General features: G+C 43.3%; 1 protein-coding gene across 1 annotated transcript in view; it reads left to right on the top strand.

The window, feature by feature from the left end:
* LOC120027783 (semaphorin-5A-like) overlaps positions 1-21,866 on the top strand; it is a 208,194-nt gene that overhangs the window by 181,145 nt on the left and 5,183 nt on the right. The window contains exons 17-21 of the mRNA XM_038972811.1: positions 6,439-6,648; positions 17,827-17,997; positions 18,138-18,293; positions 19,342-19,386; positions 19,955-20,166. Of these exons, the coding sequence (XP_038828739.1) occupies positions 6,439-6,648; positions 17,827-17,997; positions 18,138-18,293; positions 19,342-19,386; positions 19,955-20,166 (794 nt within the window). The remainder of the gene's footprint in view (positions 1-6,438; positions 6,649-17,826; positions 17,998-18,137; positions 18,294-19,341; positions 19,387-19,954; positions 20,167-21,866) is intronic.

The following is a 21,866-nucleotide window of genomic DNA, read 5'->3' on the forward strand; positions in this document are numbered from 1 at the left end:
GAGACAGGAACAGAGGGAAAAACGCTGGTAGGCTTGACGAAACAAAACGAACTGGCAACAGACAAACAGTGAACACAGGTATAAATACACAGGGCATAATGTGCAAGATGGGCGACACATGGAGGGGGGTGGAGACAGGCACAAAGACAGGTGAAACAGATCAGGGCGTGACAATTGTATTTATTTAACCTTCATTTAACCAGGTAGGCTAGTTGAGAACAAGTTATCATTTACAACTGCGACCTGGCCAAGATAAAGCAAAGCAGTTCGACACATACAACAACAGAGTTACACATGGAATAAACAAACATACAGTCAATAATACAGTAGAAAAAGTCTATATACAGTGTGTGCAAATGAGGTAGGATACGGGAGGCAATAAATAGGCCATGGTGGCGAAGTGATTACAATATAGCAATTAAATACTGGAATGGTAGATGTGCAGAAGATGAATGAGCAAGTAGAGATACTGGGGTGCAAAGGAGCAAGATGAATAAATAAATACAGTATGAGGATGCGGTAGTTGGATGGGCTTTTTACAGATGGGCTATGTACAGGTGCAGTGATCTGTGAGCTGCTCTGACAGCCGATGCTTCAAGCTAGTGAGGGAGATATGCCAAGTGTTGGCTGGAGTGGTGTAAAGCTCGCGACCATTGGACTCTGGAAACACGTTCTCTGAAGTGATGAATCACCTTTGGGGAGAACCAGAAGCCATGGATTACAGGCAACATCCGCACTGAGCTAAAAGCTTTAAAGGAGCGGGACTCTAACCCGGAAGCTTATAAGAAATACCTCCTATTTCCTTCGACAAACCATCAAACAGGCAAAGCATCAATACAGGACTAAGATCGAATCGTACTACACCGGCTCCGACTCTCGTCGGATGTGGCAGGGCTTGCAAACTATTACAGACTACAAAGGAAGCACTGCCGAGAGCTGCCCAGTGACACAAGCCTACCAGAGGAGCTAAATGACTTCCATGCTCGCTTCGAGGCAAGTAAAACTAAACATGCATGACAGTATCAGCTGTTCCAGAAAACTTAGTGATCACGCTCTCCGCAGCCGATGTCAGTAAGACCTGTAAACAGGTCAACATTCACAAGGCTGCAGGGCCAGGCGGATTACCAGGACGTGTACTCCGAGCATGCGCTGACCAACTGGCAATTGTCTTCACTGACATTTTCAACGTCTCCCTGTCCGAGTCTGTAATACCAACATGTTTCAAGCAGACCACCATAGTCCCTGTGCCCAAGAACACTAAGCTAACCTGCCTAAATGACTACGGTACCGTAGCACTCACGTCTGTAGCCATGAAGTGCTTTGAAATGTTGGTCATGGCTCACATCAAAACCATTATTCCAGAAATCCTAGACCCACTCCAATTTGCATACCGCCCCAACAGATCCACAGATGATGCAATCTCAATTGCACTCCACACTGCCCTTTCACATCTGGACAAAAGGAACACCTATGTGAGAATGCTATTCATTGACTACAGCTTAGCTAAGGAACTGCATCTGGTTCGAATCCAGGCTGAATTACATCCAGCGGGGATTGGGAGTCCCATAGAGCAGCACACAATTGGCCCAACATCGTCAAGGTTTGGCCGGAGTAGGCCGTCATTGTAAATAAGAATTTGTTCTTAACCGACTTGCCTAGTTAAATAAAGGTGAAATAAAAATAAAGAAATAAAAAATTGAGCATGGTGATCTTAGGCTTGTGTGGGGCTGCTCAGCCATGGAAAACCATTTAATGAAGCTCCAGACGAACAGTTGTGCTTCCAGAAGCAGTTTGTTGTTGTTGCTCCTCAACGTTTCCACTTCACAATAACAGCACTTACAGTTGCCCGGGGCAGCTCTAGCAGGGCAGAAATTTGACTAACTCACTTGTTGGAAAGGTGGCATCCTATGACAGTGCCATGTTGAAAGTCCCTGAGCTCTTCAGTATGGGCCATTCTACTGCTAATGTTTGTCTATGGAGATTGCATGGATGTGTGTTAAATTTTATACACCTGTCAGCAATGGGTGTGGCTGGAATAGCCGAATCCACAAAATTAAAGGGGTGTTCACATACTTTTGGCATGTTGTGGATGTTATTATTTTCGTGTTCACCTGGATATACACTATAGAGAAATGCTGAGGACATTATGTAACTACTACTGTTTTTGTATGCCATACACCCACGACACATACAGTACCAACATACAGTACATTTCTCACAGAAGATTACTACCCATGAAAGTTATGCCTATGGATTTATTTACATAATGTGTGAAAAGATGGGTAAATGCCGTATCTAGCAGATGAACTATCTGAACAAGAGGAATCAATAAGAGCTGCATTAATGGAGAGAGAGATAGAGAGAGAGACACAAACACAGAGAGAGACACACAGAGAGAGACACACACAGAGAGACACACTGGACAGAACACACATGAGAGAGATTTTTCTTTGAAAGGTTGCTGGTTAGAGTCCCTGAGCCAACTAGGTGAAAAATCTGTCAATGTGACCCTGAGCAAAGCACTTAACCCTAATTGCTCCTGTAAGTCGCTCTGGATATTACTAAATTGGAAATGTGTGTGATGTTTTTCAGCTCAGATGCTCTGAGGCCAGTTCCTTTCTGAGACAAAAGATTAGTCTCATCAGCCCACAGACATCACTAGCCGACAAGGAGACCATAGATAGATTAGTTCTCCCTGTGCTCAGACAATATGACACTGACCAGCACCTCTCTTTTTCTCTTTCTCTCTCTCTTTGTCTACTGTGCTACCCCTCTCACCCTCTCTCTTTCTTTTTTCTACTGTGCTACCCCTCTCTCTCTCTCTTTCTTTCTACCGTGCTATCCCTCTCACCCTCTTTCTCTCTCTCTTTTTCTACTGTGCTATCCCTCTCACCCTCTTTCTCTCTCTTTCTACCGTGCTATCCCTCTCACCCTCTTTCTCTCTCTCTCTTTTTCTACCGTGCTATCCCTCTCACCCTCTTTCTCTCTCTTTCTACCGTGCTATCCCTCTCACCCTCTCTCTCTCTCTCTTTCTTTCTACCGTGCTATCCCTCTCACCCTCTTTTTCTACTGTGCTACCCCTCTCTCTCTCTTTCTACCGCGCTATCCCTCTCACCCTCTTTCTCTCTCTCTTTTTCTACTGTGCTATCCCTCTCACCCTCTTTCTCTCTCTCTCTTTCTACCGTGCTATCCCTCTCACCCTCTTTCTCTCTCTCTCTTTCTACCGTGCTATCCCTCTCACCCTCTTTCTCTCGCTCTCTTTTTCTACCATGCTATCCCTCTCAAACCTCTCTTTCTCTCTCTCTCTCTTTCTACCGTGCTATCCCTCTCACCCTCTTTCTCTCTCTCTCTATTTATCTACCGTGCTATCCCTCTCTAACCTCTCTTTCTATCTCTCTCTCTTTCTACTGTGCTACCCCGTTCACCCTTTCTCTCTCTCTTTCTACCATGCTATCCCTCTCACCCTCTTTCTCTCTCTCTCTCTCTCTCTCTCTCTCTCTCTTTCTACCACGCCAGCTCTTTCACCCCCTCTGTTTCTCTCCGCCTACACTTGACTATTGGGACTTCAATCCCTTAATCATACGTACACTAAACCAGGATTACATGTTAAATAACTCACACATCTACAATTGATCTGAGATAAAGCAGAAGTCTTTTATTAGCACACTCCATCTCAGCAGATGGATAATAGATCTGTTAACCTCTTTACAAAAAAACTTAAGAGTCACTTCCTTGTATCTGTCTTACCTCTGTCGACCTCAGACAAAAGTAAATACAAAGTCCCCTGGTAATTAGCCCTCATCACTGGGTGTTAGTTATAGTACGTGTGTGTGTGTGTGTGTGTGTGTGTGTGTGTGTGTGTGTGTGTGTGTGTGTGTGTGTGTGTGTGTGTGTGTGTGTGTGTGTGTGTGTGTGTGTGTGTGTGTGTGTGTGTGTGTGTGTGTGTGTGTGTGTGTGTGTGTGTGTGTGTGTGTGTGTGTGTGTGTGTGTGTGTGTGTGTGCATACGTGCATGTCTCATCTCTCTGATCCCCTTTCCCTTCAGGGTGGGAGTTTTAATTGCCCTCTCACTAACTTTTAATAAGCGATTTAAGAACACACACATTAAGCAGCTCTCAATTCTCTCCCCAAGGCGAGTATTTGACAAACCAGATGACAGCTCTGGGAATACTGTCACAGCGCTGTGGCGTAACTCTGTAATCCACCAGAGCTGCTAATTTTCTGATTTACACACTCACACTCCCAGATGCATGCACTCACACACCCAGATGCATGCACTCACACACCCAGATGCATGCACTCACACACCCAGATGCACACACCCAGATGCACACACACACACACACACACACACACACACACACACACACACACACACACACACACACACACACACACACACACACACACACACACACACACACACACACACACACTAGTAGAGGCTGGTGGGAGGAGCTATGAGAGGAAGGGGTCATTGTAATTTCCATATGTTTGATGTGTTTGATACCGTTCCGTGAATTCCATTCCAACCATTACAATGAGCCCGTCCTCCTATAGCGCCTCCCACCAGTCTCCGCTGACATACACACACACACACACACATACACACACACCAGACCTCTCATCCCTGTGGAGAGATTTCTGATATCATCTGAAGTGTGTGTGTGAATGTGTGTGGGACAGTATTTGTACTTTTACAGTCTAAAGACATCATGTTGCTAACTCTATTCTTCTGTCCTAGTCTGTAAGCTGATAGGGGTTTGTATTGCACGGTACCCCTGCATTCTGAGAGAGTGGCTTATAATTATCTCCACTGTACATGGTGGATACAGAGATCAATGGAACTACAGTACTCTCCTCATTTAAAAGGGAAGACAGGCCGCTGTTTGTTTTAGCAACCGGGCGGACTGGGATTTCTGATCTCATCTCAAGTGTGTGTGTGCGTGTTTTGTGGTTGTGTGTGTTGTGTGTGTGAGTGAGTGTGTGTGTGTGTGTACATCTACCCGACCGAGCAGAGGGCTTGATAAAGAGTGCAGGTCACTGTGGCAGGCAGCGCTGTCCGTGCCACTACCTGTTCAGAATCAATAAAAAGCAGGGGGCCTCAGAGGACCTGTCAGTGCTCCTGCCAACTCAGGGTGAGGTAGAGAGAGTGTTTGTGCGCGTGTGTCTGTGTATGTGTGTCTGCGCGCATGCATGTGTGTGCGTGCGGACATGTTGACTCCCAAGGTTGTGTGTAGTTATGAAGAGGTCAGGACTGTACGTGTGATAGGTAAACACTCTGGTCTCTCTACTAAAGGGCTGCAGGGAGAATACAAAGCACCCAACAGCAGGGGAACTGGATGGTCAATCAGAAAATAGAGGGAGAGAAATGGAGGCAAAGGACATTTCCAAGACGTAGAGATAGAGAGACAAAGGAAGGTCACAGAGAGAAAAGAGAAAAGGGCAGGAAAAGAGAGAGAAATGGTTTCATTGTTGTGGCTCAGACGGTTGATAATAGCAGGGTGGGTTGATTGAGTGAATCATCACTGGAGTGTTTGGGAGCGAACGCTGTAATTTAGTTTCGAGTGATTATCATTCACACAAAGACCTGATCTCACTCCTCTGTCTCGCACAAAGAGGAGCCAGACAGACTCACTCTGAAAGGGACATTTTCACAGCCTCTGATGATGAATGAATGCGGTAATTGAAGCTTAATAGAAATTATAGTTTCATATTTCATTTAGATTTCTCCGTTAACTCATGTCAGATGAGGGATCATACAGTAGTCAAATGCTCGTAGAGTTGCATGAATTAGAGGATCTCAGTAGCTCTCAGCAAGCGTGTTGTGCACGCGCTCGACTAAAGAGCTGTAGAGGTAAAGTTAACTTTTTTGGGGGACCTGCTGTAGCTTGAGACTGACTCGGTGTGCGTACGTGCGTGCGTGCGTGCGTGCGTGCGTGCGTGCGTGCGTGCGTGCGTGCGTGCGTGCGTGCGTTCGTGCGTGCGTGCGTGCGTGCGTGGCACAGACTGAGGCTGATGTACTTTAAGCTACAGTGTATGTCAGACACCTCACACACACACACGCACACAGTTACGGGCTGTACACAGTCTACGCAACGTATCCCTCTGAGGTTAGTTTGCATAACTCTCTAAGTAGTTCTACATACTTTTGTGCAGCTGCAGTTTTGGAAAGTGGCACAAACGGAGATTGGTAGCTCCATATGCGTAGATTTTGAAATCACTGTGGAGAGCTCTTTAGTCTCTCCATCCTGTAGCCTATGTATGAGTCATGTAGATGTCTTGCTCCAGGGATTCAGTTTTTCTTGGTCACCAAAAACTCTTGGTTCTATTATTATAAATTCTTAGCTTCAATACATATTCCAAGTGGAAAAATAATAAGTCCATTTGTCCCACCAAGTTCCATCCTGACCCCCCTCTCTCGTCTCGCTCTCCACCAGGAGAGCTGCTGCTGTCGGGTAAAATCTCCGGCCACACTGTGAACGGAGGCTGGACATCCTGGAGCTCCTGGTCTCAGTGCAGTAGAGACTGCAGCCGAGGGATACGTAGCCGTAAACGGACCTGTACCTCCCCTGAACCACGCCATGGAGGACAGACCTGCCTGGGACCTGCTCAGGAGTACCAGGAGTGTAATGTCACACCCTGCCCAGGTGAGATATAGAGATACACGCGTGAACATACAGGTAACTGCAAAAATAAAAGCAACACCAACATAGTGTCTTAATAGTGTTGGGCCACCACGAACCAGAACAGCATCAATGCACCTTGGCATCAATTCTACAAGTGTCTGGAACTCTATTGGAGGGATGTAACACCATTCTTCCACGAGAAATTCCTTAATTTGGTGTTTTGTTGATGCTTGTGGAAAACGCTGTCATATGCAATGCTCCAGAATCTCCCATAAGTCTTCAACTGGGTTGAGATCTGGTGACTGATACACACGTGCACACACACACACCATTTAACAGTAGAACCGCCGGGTATAGACTATCCCCCTTCAAGCTACTTTTAGTTCATTACATCCTGTCACCCAAAAGTACATTCGTAATACTTAACAGGACAGTAAAATGGTCCAATTCACACACTTATCAAGAGAACATTGGTTATAACAAAAATAAATCATCTAAAAAATATCACTATTTTTAAAACAAGTGTTAATACATTTTATTTGTGAGGTGGGTTTGTTACAACTAGGGAACAGAAGGCATGTGTGTTGGAACACGTTAACAGCTTCTTTTCATAATGACAAAATGAAATAAAGACCCCAACCACCAAGACGCGTGGTCAGCAAGACATACGGTCAGCAAGACATACGGTCAGCAAGACATAGGTCAGCAAGACATAGGTCAGCAAGAGGTGTGGTCAGCAAGAGGAGCGGTCAGCAAGAGGAGCGGTCAGCAAGAGGAGCGGTCAGCAAGAGGAGCGGTCAGCAAGACATACGGTCAGCAAGAGGAGCGGTCAGCAAGAGGAGCGGTCAGCAAGAGGAGCGGTCAGCAAGACATACGGGCAGCAAGACATACGGTCAGCAAGACATACGGTCAGCAAGAGGAGCGGTCAGCAAGACATACGGTCAGCAAGACATACGGTCAGCAAGAGGAGCGGTCAGCAAGACATACGGTCAGCAAGAGGAGCGGTCAGCAAGAGGAGCGGTCAGCAAGAGGAGCGGTCAGCAAGACATACGGTCAGCAAGACGAGCGGTCAGCAAGACATACGGTCCGCAAGACATACGGTCAGCAAGACGAGCGGTCAGCAAGACATACGGTCATAAAGACATACGGTCAGCAAGACATACGGTCCGCAAGACATACGGTCAGCAAGACGAGCGGTCAGCAAGACATACGGTCATAAAGACATACGGTCAGCAAGAGGAGCGGTCAGCAAGACATACGGTCAGCAAGACATACGGTCAGCAAGAGGTGTGGTCAGCAAGACATACGGTCAGCAAGACATACGGTCAGCAAGACATACGGTCAGCAAGACGAGCGGTCAGCAAGACATACGGTCAGCAAGACATACGGTCAGCAAGACGAGCGGTCAGCAAGACATACGGTCAGCAAGACGAGCGGTCAGCAAGACGAGCGGTCAGCAAGACGAGCGGTCAGCAAGACGAGCGGTCAGCAAGACATACGGTCAGCAAGACATACGGTCATAAAGACATACGGTCAGCAAGAGGAGCGGTCAGCAAGAGGAGCGGTCAGCAAGACGAGCGGTCAGCAAGACGAGCGGTCAGCAAGAGGAGCGGTCAGCAAGACATACGGTCAGCAAGACGAGCGGTCAGCAAGACGAGCGGTCAGCAAGACGAGCGGTCAGCAAGACATACGGTCAGCAAGACGAGCGGTCAGCAAGATGAGCGGTCAGCAAGACGAGCGGTCAGCAAGAGGAGCGGTCAGCAAGACATACGGTCAGCAAGACGAGCGGTCAGCAAGACGAGCGGTCAGCAAGACGAGCGGTCAGCAAGACGAGCGGTCAGCAAGACATACGGTCAGCAAGACGAGCGGTCAGCAAGACGAGCGGTCAGCAAGACGAGCGGTCAGCAAGACGAGCGGTCAGCAAGACATACGGTCAGCAAGACGCGTGGTCAAATAATGAAAACATCAGTAGCCTAAACAACATTATAAGCGCCAAGTGGCCTTGATAAATAGTGAAACTCAGCACATAAGCGATAATGGCATTATAATGAATATAAGCAGTGGCGATTTTAGCATGTAAATCTTGGTGGGGCAATCTCGAAAAAACATTCCTAGATGCATGCCAGCAAAGACACTAAACAATACATTCATTGCACTATAATGGCGACAAGCGGTGCCCACTGCTACACCTGACTATCAGCGGAGTCTTGTCTGGCAGTGAAACAGTTCATTCAGCCTCATTTACTGCCTTTTAAAAAAACATAGTTGATATGGCTGACTTGCTTAAACAAATGTGATTTCTATTGACAATTGAGATGTACAAACTATGTCACAAGGAACGATGAGCGGATAAGAGGCATTCCGTAATTTCGATTAAAACATTAATGAGTGAGCGACGACGGACGTAGTCAATATAACTACGTGTTCAGCACTTTTGAAATGTACAGGGACAGAATGCAGAACATGGGCTGCTTTTACAGTATTTTCCCTGTACACCAAGTCAGAACCATAGGATAAAGGGGGCATATACGCAGACAATGAAACATCATAGTATTAGATGACATTTCTCAAAAACAGGTTATAGGCTACATGTGCAGCACCACCGAGTCAGAACAGTAACGTTAGGCGAAATTAAGAGGTGAAAATAGGCCAAATTGTTAGGGTGAGGCACATGGGCTACTAACAGCTTACTACACAACATACACTTAGTATTACTTTCTTAGCTACAACACACATACCTCCCTTGCATATTACATGATTTATGCAGCATTCAAGACATTTTTGGACTCACCTTGACTTGTGATGTGCTCACTTAAACATGAAGGTGACGTGGCATTCCTTTCTGGGCAAATTTTGTCTTCAAACTTTATCATCAAAGTCTGGCATTTTCTGGATTTTATTTTATTTTATTTAACCTTTATTTAACTAGGCAAGTCAGTTAAGAACAAATTCTTATTTACATTGACGGCCTACCAAAAGGCAAAAGGCCTCCTGCGGGGACGGGGGCTGGGATAAAATATATATACAGCTAAGTCAGAAGTTTACATACACTAAGATTGGAGTCATTAAAACTCGTTTTTCAACCACGGTACAAATGTCTTGTTAACAAACTATAGTTTTGGCAAGTCGGTTAGGACATCTACTTTGTGCATGACACAAGTAATTTTTCCAACAACTGTTTACAGACAGATTATTTCACTTATAATTCACTGTATCACAATTCCAGTGGGTCAGAAGTTTATTTACGCTAAGTTGACTATGCCTTTAAACAGCTTGGGAAATTCCAGAAAATTATGTCATGGCTTTAGAAGCTTCTGATAGGCTAATTGACATCCTTTGATACAATTGGAGGTGTACCTGTGGATGTATTTCAAGGCTTACCTTCAAACTCAGTGCCTCTTTGCTTGACATCATGGGAAAATTAAAAGAAATCAGCCAAGACCTCAGAAAAAATATTGTAGACCTCCACAAGTCTGGTTCATCCTTGAGAGCAATTTCCAACGCCTGAAGGTACCACGTTCATCTGTACAAACAATAGTACGCTAGTATAAACACCATGGGACCATGCAGCCATCATACCGCTCAGGAAGGAGATGCGTTCTGTCTCCTAGAGATGAACGTACTTTGGTGCAAAAAGTGCAAATCAATCCCAGAACAACAGCAAAGGACCTTGTTAAGATGCTGGAGGAAACAGGTACAAAAGTATCTATATCCACAGTAAAACAAGTCCTATATCGACATAACCTGAAAGGCCGCTCAGCAAGGAAGAAGCCACTGCTCCAAAACCGCCAAAAAAAAGCCAGACTATGGTTTGCAACTGCACATGGGGACAAAGATCGTACTTTTTGGAGAAATGTCCTCTGGTCTGATGAAACAAAAATAGGACTGTTCGGCCATAATGACCATCGTTATGTTTTGAGGAAAAAGGGGGAGGCTTGCTGTGCTCATGTTGTGGGGGTCCTTTGCTGCAGGAGGGACTGGTGCACTTCACAAAATAGATGGCCTCATGAGGGCGGAAAATGATGCGGATATATTGAAGCAACATCTCAAGACATCAGTCAGGAAGTTAAAGCTTGGCCGCAAATGGGTCTTCCAAATGGACATTGACCCCAAGCATACTTCCAAAGTTGTGGTAAAATGGATTATGGACAACAAAGTCAAGGTACTGGAGTGGCCATCACAAAGCCCTGACCTCAATCCTGTAGAAAAATTGTGTGCAGACCTGAAAAAGCGTGTGCGAGCAAGGTGGCCTACAAACCTGACTCAGTTACACCTGCTCTGTCAGGAGGAATGGGCCAAAATTCACCCAACTTATTGTGGGAAGCTTGTGGAAGGCTACCCAAAACATTTGACCCAAGTTAAACAATTTAAATTTGCTACCAAATACGAATTGAGTGTATGTAAACCTCTGACCCACTGGGAATGTGATGAAAGAAGTAAAAGCTGAAATAAATAATTCTCTACTATTATTCTGACATTTCACATTCTTAAAATAAAGTGGTGATCCTAACTGATCCTAATAATAATACGTTTTGTTGTGTTATTTGTTTTGTCTTTTCTGGTGGATTAAACTGAAATTGCAACCAATCACGGCCAACCTACAAAATCTATTTGACGATAGAATTCTCCCCCTACCCTCTATTGTCCAGCTACCTGCTAATAGCCATGATGGTGCTATACAATGTAACCATGTGTTTGAAAGAGTATTTTCCAGTAAGCAACAATTTGTTTACCTTCATTAGACAACTTTGTTCGAATATTTCTGTAATTCAGTGGTATTTATTCCCATTGTAATTTGTTATGGATCCGTAACTAAATTAACATCGGCATTTTGAAAGAGTATTTTTATCATTATTTTATTAAATAAGTCATAAAGATGCTGATGAAGAAATTCAGTACTGTACAGTATATGCTTTTACATTTGGATAATAAAGCATTTAAAGCATTTTGAAGATATAAGCCAACGGCATTTGTTTATTAGGCTATAGCAGAACAGCATAATTGTCCGGACGCCCCTTGCTGTGCCTGGGGAGCAGTTGGTCATTCTGTTGTCAGAGCGGAATGGAAATGTCAGGGTGAACCGACGACCTGATGAACCCGCCAGGTATGTTGACTCTGCCTGTCGGAAGTGGAGTTCCAGAGCTCACAGGTGTGCCTGGCATGGATTGTGACTCCATCTCGTTCCTCACCCTCTTCAACGCGTCATTCTCCGCCTGACTCTCCACCAATGCCGCCTGGCTCTGGACAAATGCATCAGCTGTCGCCCCTATCTCTGCCCGCCGATAATGTTTATCTTTCTGCTGGTCTGCCTTCAATGACTCGATCTCGGTCTTCAAAGTTTGAATCTGATCCATGTGCACCTTCATCAGATGAGCAGAATGGTACCGCCCTGACTCCCCATCGATTACAGCGGCCTATGATAGAAACTGTAGATCAATTAAGAATTAAAAGTGACTCCAATACACAAATACTGCATACAAAACACATTCACGTTTTTGGTACACAATCATTTTTATATTTTACATTTTTATTTAACCTTTATTTAATTATCGATTTTGTTACATAGTATGCCGACACGTTTATAGGCAGTATATATATATATGAAAGAAAATGCACTGAAACCAAAATACCTTTGTAACGATCGTCCTGGAAAGAAGGTGACCAAAACACAGAGTGGTAAGTGTTCATTGAAATTTAATAAAATAACCTGAACACTGAAACAACAAAAACAACAAAGAGAGTGAACGAAACGAAACAGTTCTGTCTGGTGCAACAACACAAAACAGAAAACAACTACCCACAAAACCCATGTGGGCAAGAGCTACCTACAGTAAGTATGGTTCTCAATCAGAGACAACGATAGACAGCCGCCTCTGATTGAGAACCACACCCGGCTAACCAACAAAGAAATACAAAACATAGAACACAGAACATAGAATGCCCACCCCAACTCACGCCCTGAACAAACCAAAATAGAGACATAAAAAGGATCTCTAAGGTCAGGGCGTGACAACCTTTAGTTTTGGTGATCCTCTCAGCTCCGGCTCATTTTCAAGTCCTCTCGTGGTTACGGTCCTAACCCTGGAACAGGTAGCACCATAGAAAGAAGCTGGCTTGATGAAAACAATGTCCATTTTGTCTCACTCTTTGGTCACAAAGTAATTTTTTGCTGGTAGGGGGATGTTCACACCTACAGTAGCTGGGCTATAAAGTGTCTATTGTCCTGCTAATTGGGCTACAAGTGTTTGAAAACCTGTTATCAAAATGCCACCAGCTGTCCATCAAATATAAACACATTATCTTGTTTACATCTAGTTTACATTCTTTATTGTAACCACAATGTCACAAACAATTTGTATCTACCTTTCCAATTACTTTTAGAGTTTGGGATTCATTTGATGAATATTATGGTGTTTCTATTCCAAGAAAAATGAAAATCCCTCTGGGTTTCCGTTAGGTTGGAATGGAAAATATGACGCTGTACAATGCGACAGTCGGGAGTACAGTACTGAGCTCTTTAGCTAAAGAATCCCCCTGTCGTGCGGGCACGCGGGAGACCGGGGTTTAATTCCCTGACGGTGAGGAAGGAGTAGGCTGTCCTTGTAAATAAGAATTTGTTCTTAAACTGACTTGCCTTGTTAAATAAAGGTTACACTAAGAACATAACATGTCTACACCCTAATTGTATAATTGTAGTCTAACCAATGCCCAAACGGAGATTCAGTGAAAATAAAAATCTCATTGATTTATCAAGACCAGTTCCCATGCTTGTCTCAGAGCAACGCGAAACAGTGCTAAAATAGTTAAAAACTATTGCTTCTAGACATGGTAGCCCAAATGATGGGCAACTGGGCATTTTTATACATGGCCCTAAACATGATGGGATGTCAATTGCTTAATTAACTCAGGAACCACACCTGTGTGGAAGCAACTACTTTCAATATACTTAGTATCCCTCATTTACTCAAGTGTTTTCTTTATTTTGGCAGTTACCTGTACATACACATACACACACACACACACACACGACTCTGTTTCCAGGTGTGAGACAGTACACACCTACTCTACATCCACACAACCCTATAATAATATGAATAATTATACTAATAAATTGCATTTGTAGAGTGCTTTTCATTTACACAGAGTGAAAACGGGAAATCTTCAGTAATATGACATCCATGAGAAATTAATAAAGAAATAAAGAAATTAGAATAAATATCCTCATAATGAGTATAATGAAGCACAAAACTACACAATAGGAATGTGTTTAAGTCAGGAGGTGTGACGAAGACACAAATTTACAGCTGGAATCAGAGACACAATCCCCGCAGCGTGTAAGACTGTAATTACATTTCAGGGCAATTATACCGCTAGCTACGGGGAGCTGTGTGCGAGCGTGCACATGCACTCTTGCATGCATTAACTTGTGCGTTTGTGTGCGAGTCTCAATCTCTGTTGTGAAAAGCCAAAGACAATGTGTATGTTTCTCCAGTCTTCTACCTGAGGGAGAACTGAAAGGAAGCAATTGTAATTAAATTAGTGTTCATAGTGACGGTAGAAGGAAATGTGCTATCTAAATGGAAATCCTCCTGCTTAGCTTCTTAATTAAAGAGAACACATGGCATCACACACACACACACCACACACACGCACACACCAGACACAAACACACAACAAGGAGTTTGTTTCAAATCATTATTAATCAGTCTTATTTGAAAGGAGTGCAAAGTTAGCATCTCGCTAACAGCCTGACCAGTGTCTGATAACGCCTTCAACAACAGCTATACTGTATGTGCTGACACAGAACCAAAGCTGTGATTTTAGCTGTTAATTTATTCACTGGAGAGAGCCTGTCTGTCTCGTCATGAATGAGGCTATGAATGGGGAGCATTGAGATGCTGACCCACCAAATTCTCACTGATGCTCTTTGAGTTGATCGAAGATCCATCATCCCAGTTACCTTGAGGGTTTAGCTGCTAATGCTACGGTGCCTTCAGAAAGTATTCATACCACTTGACTTATTGCACAATTTGATGTGTTATAGCCTGAATTCAAAATGTATGAAATAGATGTCTCACCCATGTACACACAATACCCCATAATGACAAAGTGAAAACATGTTTTTAGGATTTTTGCTAATGTATTTCAAATGAAATACAGAAATATCTCATTTACATAAGTATTCACACCCCTGAGTCAATACGTTGTAGAAGCACCTTTAGCAGCAATTGTAACTGTGAGTCTTTCTGGGTAAGTCTCTAAGAGCTTTCCACACCTGGATTGTGCTACATTTTCCAATGTATTATTTTCTAAATTCTTCAAGCTCTGTCAAATTGGTTGTTGATCATTGTTAGACAACCATTTTCAGGTCTTCCAATATATTTTTAAGAAGATTTAAGTCAAAACAGTAACTCGGGAACATTCACTGTCTTCTTGGTAAGCAACTCCAGTGTAGATTAGGCCTTGTGTTTTAGGTTGTCTGGTGAAAAGCAGACTGAATCAGGTTTTCCTCTAGGATTGTGCCTGTGTTTAGCTCCATTCCGTTTATTTTTTATCCTGTAAAACTCCCAAGGCCTTAACGATTACAAGCATACCCATAACATGATGCAGCCACCACTATGCTTGAAAATATGGAGAGTGGTACTCAATAATGTGTTGTATTGGATTTGCCTGTATCTTTGTAGTGACTGGGTGTATTGATACACCATCCAAAGGGTAATTAATAACTTCAACAATCTCAAAGGGATATTCAATGTCATCTTTTTTTCTTCTTCACATCTGCCAATAGGTGCCCTTCTTTGCTAAGCATGCGAAAACCTCCCTGGTCTTTGTGGTTGAATCTGTGTTTGAAATTCACTGCTCAACTGAGGGATCTTACAGATTGTATGTGTGGGGTACAGAGATGAGGCAGTCATTCAAAAATCATGTTGAACTATTATTGCACACTCAGTCCATGCAACTTATGTGACTTGTTAAGCACATTTTTAGTACTGAACTTATTTAGGCTTGCCATAACAAAGGGGTTGAATACTCATAGACTCACGACAATTTCGCTTTTCTATCTTAATTAATTTGTAAACATTTAGAAAAACATAATTCTACTTTGACATTATGGGGTATTGTGTGTATGGCGGTGACAAAAAAATCTAAATGTAATACATTTTAAATGCAGGCTGTAACACAACAAAATGTGGAAAAAATCAAGGGGTGTGAATACTTTCTGAAGGCACTGTAGCTAGCTCTTAGCTTTCCCCTCTGACACTTACTCACCTGGAGTGAACTCCCGGGTTACTTCAGGATAAGCCCTGTGTGTTCCGTGTGGCTCACTTGGTAGAGCATGGCACTTGCAATGCCAGGATTGAGTCTTCGATTCCCATTTATGCACTCACTACTGTAAGTTGTTCTGGTTAAGAGTGTCTGATATTTTTTTTTTTAAAACAACAAAAAAAACACAACAGCTTTCAAAGGGTTTTCCCGTCTGTGTTCTTTTCTGGAATGTTCGATTCAGATTAAGTTGACAGCCCTTAGGAATGTCATTGAGTAGAACCAATTAAAATGTTCAACAAAGGCTGGAATGCTGTTTGTAAAGATTTAAAATTCAAATTTACTATAGCTCTAAGCTAGCTAACTAAACATACAGCTATTATGTGGGCTTGAATTGCAGGAGCAGCAGTCACCCTCCAGTTCTATTGATGGAGACAATGGAGACTTATCAAGTCACTTGAATCGAAGAGATTTCATAGGAATGGTGCAACTTTGCATAGTGTGAATAATAATGAATAGTAATTTCGCTTAAATTAGCCCTCGTCTGGAAGTGTGATAATATTTTTGACGTAGGCCTCAAGACATAATCCATCCGCCGGTTAAGCCAGGGCCTTTGAAATGAGAGAGAAAAAGAGAGAGAGAGAGAGAGAGAGAGAGAGAGGTGTTATGTCTGAAGTCCATCTGGTTTTGAAACAAATTAATCTTTCCTAGTTTTCTGCAGCGGCTGATGGAGATGAGACTATCCATCATGTGCAGGCAAGAATCGACTGATGTGTCATTTTACCATAGAGAAATTACACAGAGATGACAAAGACCAAGGGAACTTCAATTACCACACAGCCAGTGCATTACAGGTTGAGCGGTTTAAAACCAATTCTGAAATGGTACTGAAAAGAGATTCTTCTCCTCAGTTGAAGTGAAAGGATTTTGTTCTCAGTCTTTACTGAGAGGCCTTTTTTTAGGTTCTTGGACAAATCCCGAACACCACAATGAGGTTTTGTCCTTCCCTGACATGTCGTCGAGACATTACAGTTCTAGGACAAAGCAAGAACAGCACAATGAGAGTTTGCGTTTGCCCTGACGTCGAGACATTACAGTATTCTTTAAAGTTGTGTTTGTCTGTTTGGTCTCGTTTGATTCCTGGTGACGTTTTCTGTTACCATGTTTACACTGGTTTAATTAGCAGAATTAAATGTGTGTGTGTGTGTTAATGTGTGTGTGTGTGTGTGTGTGTGTGTGTGTGTGTGTGTGTGTGTGTGTGTGTGTGTGTGTGTGTGTGTGTGTGTGTGTGTGTGTGTGTGTGTGTGTGTGTGTGTGTGTGTGTGTGTGTGTGTGTGAGAGAGTGCGTGTTAACGTGAATGTGTGTGTGTGTTAACGTGAACGTGTGTGTGTGTGTGTGTGTGTTAACGTGAATGTGTGTGTGTGTTAACATGAATGTGTGTGTGTGTGTGTGTGTGTGTGTGTGTGTGTGTGTGTGTGTGTGTGTGTGTGTGTGTGTGTGTGTGTGTGTGTGTGTTAACGTGAATGTGTGTGTGTTAACGTGAATGTGTGTGTGTGTGTGTGTGTGTTAACATGTTTGTGTGTTAACGTGTTTGTGTGTTTGGATCTAGTTCAGATGTGACAGCTAGCAGGTTTGGTTTCATCCAGCTGCTCAAACCAACCCCCTCCTGACCCTTCATCTCCTCTCCCCCTCCTCCCCCTCCTCCCCCTCCATACAATCCACTAATTAACAAAGGGAAATTAGCCATCAAGTCCTTCTTGTTATTCCTCCCTTCATGTGATGCCAAGCACTAGACGTCACACACACAGGGACACACTTACACACACATGGGCACACACACACACTCATACACTGTACAGTACACACATGGACTCTATTCTCAACAACCCAGTACTTGCCTCAACACCCCCCTCCCGCTCTCTCCTCCTGTGTAGTGGACGGTAGCTGGTCTTGCTGGTCTGGCTGGTCTAAGTGTTCAGTGACGTGTGGAGGGGGACACTATATGAGGACGCGCACCTGCAACAACCCCCCACCAGCCTACGGAGGAGATATCTGTCTGGGACTGCACACTGAAGAGGCTCTCTGTAACACACAATCATGTCCAGGTACACCCACACATACACACACGTAGGCATGCACACACACACACACACACACACAATCACACGGACCATCAGTTTTCTCTGACTCTTGGCATGTGTATTCAGCAGCCCAGTAATCTGATGTGGTTATGTTTTGTCTCCAGAGAGTTGGTCTAACTGGTCTGAATGGTCCCAGTGTGACAGTGCTGGCTCCCAGCTGCGTGTCCGTCACTGTGACATCCTGTTCCCTACTGGAAACCAGTGTTCAGGAAACCACACCGAGACCAGGGCCTGCCCACCTGACTCCAACTTTATACCAGGTAATTCACACATACATACTGATAAACACACACACATACGCACACATTTATGCATGCACACATTCACACACATACACACACATTCACACAAATACACGCACACACACACACACATGCATAGACCACATAGTATTTATGTGTATCCAGACAGGGGTCTCCCTTATTGACAGGGTGTAATGTGAGACACACCAGAACATTGATTTCTACTACACCACTGGATAATTAGACCTCTTTCTCTCTCTCTGAGTTCTGAGGCTCAGTCAAACACACCCATTGATGTCTTCAACAATTATGTGTTCTACATAGTATCAATGGACACAATGCTACTCGAGCTACCAGAGCCGGATAGATTTTATACCGCAGAATACTTTGGACTAACTAACACTTAGCAACCCATAAAACATTATTATTTCTTCAAAACTGCTCCATTAATATGACAGTAGCCTATGCTAGGTGATAAGTGTGAGTACACTCTTAGAAAAAAAGGGTTCCGAAAGGGTTCTTTGGCTGTCCCCATAAGAGAACCCTTTTTGGTTCCAGATAGAAACCTTTTTGGTTCCAGGTAGAACTCTTTTGGGTTCCATGTAGAACCCTTTACACAGAGGAACCCCGAATAGTTCTACCTCGAACTCAAAAGGGACTCTACCTGGAACCAAAAAGGGTTCTTCAAGTGGTACTCATATGGGGACAGCTGATGAACCCTTTTAGGTTCTAGATAGTATCTTTTTTTCCCAAGAGTGTACACTTTATCTTTCTGAAACACCAGTTTGTCTTTAGTTCCTTATCACACATCTGTTTTAATGGGAATGCCACTCCATTAAGGGTCGTTAATAGGGTTGTGGACTTCATTTCCCGTAATGAGGCCAGATACACTAATTATCATACAGTACTTATCATAAAACTCTTCAGGTGTCTAGTGATGGGCTTCATCATCCTCTGGTTCATTCTCAATATAATACTCAAAGACTTCAACACTATCTATACCGTTTTGTCAAGGGAACAAGTGTGTTCTTCTGTTCAGCATCTCTTTTAATTTTCTCTTTTACAGAAGTCTCCATTGCTCGTTCAAGTCAGGAGGAGAGAAGATGCGGAGGTATGAGTGTGTATGGGTTTAATGTAGTGTTTAATGTAGTGTGATAATGTAGTGTGGCAGTGTGATAATGTAGTGTGATAATGTAGTGTGATAGTGTAATAATGTAGTGTGATATTTCATGTAGTGTGAAAATGTAGTGTGATAGTGTAGTGTGATAGTGTGGTAGTGTGATAGTGTGATAATGTAGTGTGATAATGTAGTGTGATAGTGTAATAATGTAGTGTGATATTTCATGTAGTGTGAAAATGTGATAATGTAGTGTGGCAGTGTGATAATGTAGTGCGATAGTGTAGTGTGATAATGTAGTGTGGTAATGTAGTGTGATCGTGTAATAATGTCATGTGATAGTGTGATAATGTGGTGTGCTAGTGTGTTAATGTAGTGTGATATTTGATGTAGTGTGAAAGTGTGATAATGTAGTGTGATAATGTAGTGTGATAATGTAGTGTGATATTTGTTGGTATCAATAATGAACTCATCCACACTTATTAACATGACATCAATCATTGCGCAGTCAACTTATTTTGACCATTGAAAACATTTTTCTCTCTCTTTTTCCCTTCTCCAGATTTCAACCTGTTCCATATGATTGCTGTAGGCCTGAGTAGTTCTATCATGGGTTGTTTGGTCACTTTACTAGTGTACACCTACTGCCAGCGCTACCAGCAGCAGTCTCACGATGCTACGGTCATCCACCCCATCTCAGCAGCACCACTCAACACCTCCATCACCAACCACATCAACAAACTGGACAAATATGACTCGGTGGAGGCCATTAAGGTTTGTATACTATCACACTCTGTGGCCTTCTAGAACATTCCAGGCTCACCTATATCCCTGGGCTGGTCTATAGTACTGTAGCTTTTTGTACTTGTGTGTGTGTGTGGTCCTGCGTCTACTCTGTGTGACTGCACTGTTCTGTGTCTATAGCCATATATAGCCATACACTGCTTTCTCATAAGTTACTAACAACATACATCACAATATACATACTGTAAGTTACTTATATGGAGTGAATAGGTTCCAGGTCTTCATTCTAACAGAGATGTTTAATATCAGTGGATCATCCTGGTTTAACTCAATAATAAATCCCATCATATTAGTTAGTTATATTATCTCTGAGATTACTGTTGACACAAGGCTTGGTTTTGGAAAGACTTAGTTTAGCATTCTATGAAGTCAGGGGGTTAAGGGAGACACTATTCAGGGAGACACTATTTTATGTGAGTTAGCATATCGTGTGGACAGAGAGCTAGCTTTCAGAAGAGTATTCCTCTCCTATAAATGACTGAACAGACACGCCATCTAAAGGGAATGGAGTCTCTGACGCAAATCTAGAATGCAGTTTCCATAGCAGAATAAAGATTTGAAAAGTGTCCATCTATCATGTAATTAGTGTCTGGTGTGTGAGCATAATCTAGTTTGCAGTTACGGATAGAGGATAATGTGAATATGGACAATGCTCATTTGGCTAAGTGAAAAACTCTAAAATAGCCATTTAAAAAATGAATCTAGTCTTTATTTTTCAAAAGCGTATTATTCCTCAGTCTTTACTCTTGTTTTAATGGCTGGGTTGTACAGCTGAATATACATATTCAAAAAGTGAGAAGAGTGATTCTGTAATTTCATTTTGTATTGTAGGAGAAAGAAGAACACCTAGCACTATAATTCCTAAAGCTTCGTTCTTTGTTTGATTAAAATAATATCTTTATCATCCAGGTGAGCTCGGAAAGATTATGCTCTAGAGCGCCGTTGAGACAAAGGCAGTGAGTGTAGCTGAAAGAATGCCATTTTTGATGATTCAGTAGTGTGTCCTTTCTTATGGAGGGCATAGAATGACCATGTAGTCCCCTGCACCTACAGTAGCACAGACCACCTGTCTTCCTCAATGGGTACAGTAGAACTTAGTCATCCATTGTGGCTCCAGTGAGGATGACTGTTGCCCGTTCCTCTGCTCCCGCAGCCCGATGTGTCCGTACTCTTGACCCTGGACGAACCCGGCATGCGCCAGCCTCTGTCTGCTAACATGGCCGTGTCCATGCGTGGCCTGGAGATTTTCTACTAACTTTCTACTGACCTCTGACCTCTACAACATCCCGCCTCTTGACCCTCCTCCTAGCCTATCAGCAACCTCCTTCCTCTTCCTCCCCACCGCGCCCCCACTTCCTGTGGCGCTTCTGTGTGCGGCAGGTTGGGGTAGACTCAGTTTCTCTCTCATTGCTCGGAAATCCCATTATTTCATATTCATCCCATAGGGCAAGAGGAAGGCAACTGCGGTCTTCAAGAGCCGTAATGTCTGCTGGTTTTCTCTTCTCTCTCTGGCACTTAATCAGTTAGTCAGTAGCTTTGGTGCTTTTAGGGATAGGTCATCCCTCTTCTATCACTCTTCACTTTGGTCAGGTTCTTAATTGATCAATAGGTTGATTGATCAGCGAGTGCACTCGCCTGGTCTCTCAGGTCTAGATCAGAAGGAAATAATG

This window comes from Salvelinus namaycush, chromosome 33 (genome assembly GCF_016432855.1).
Source record: "Salvelinus namaycush isolate Seneca chromosome 33, SaNama_1.0, whole genome shotgun sequence".
Lineage (NCBI taxonomy): Eukaryota > Metazoa > Chordata > Actinopteri > Salmoniformes > Salmonidae > Salvelinus > Salvelinus namaycush.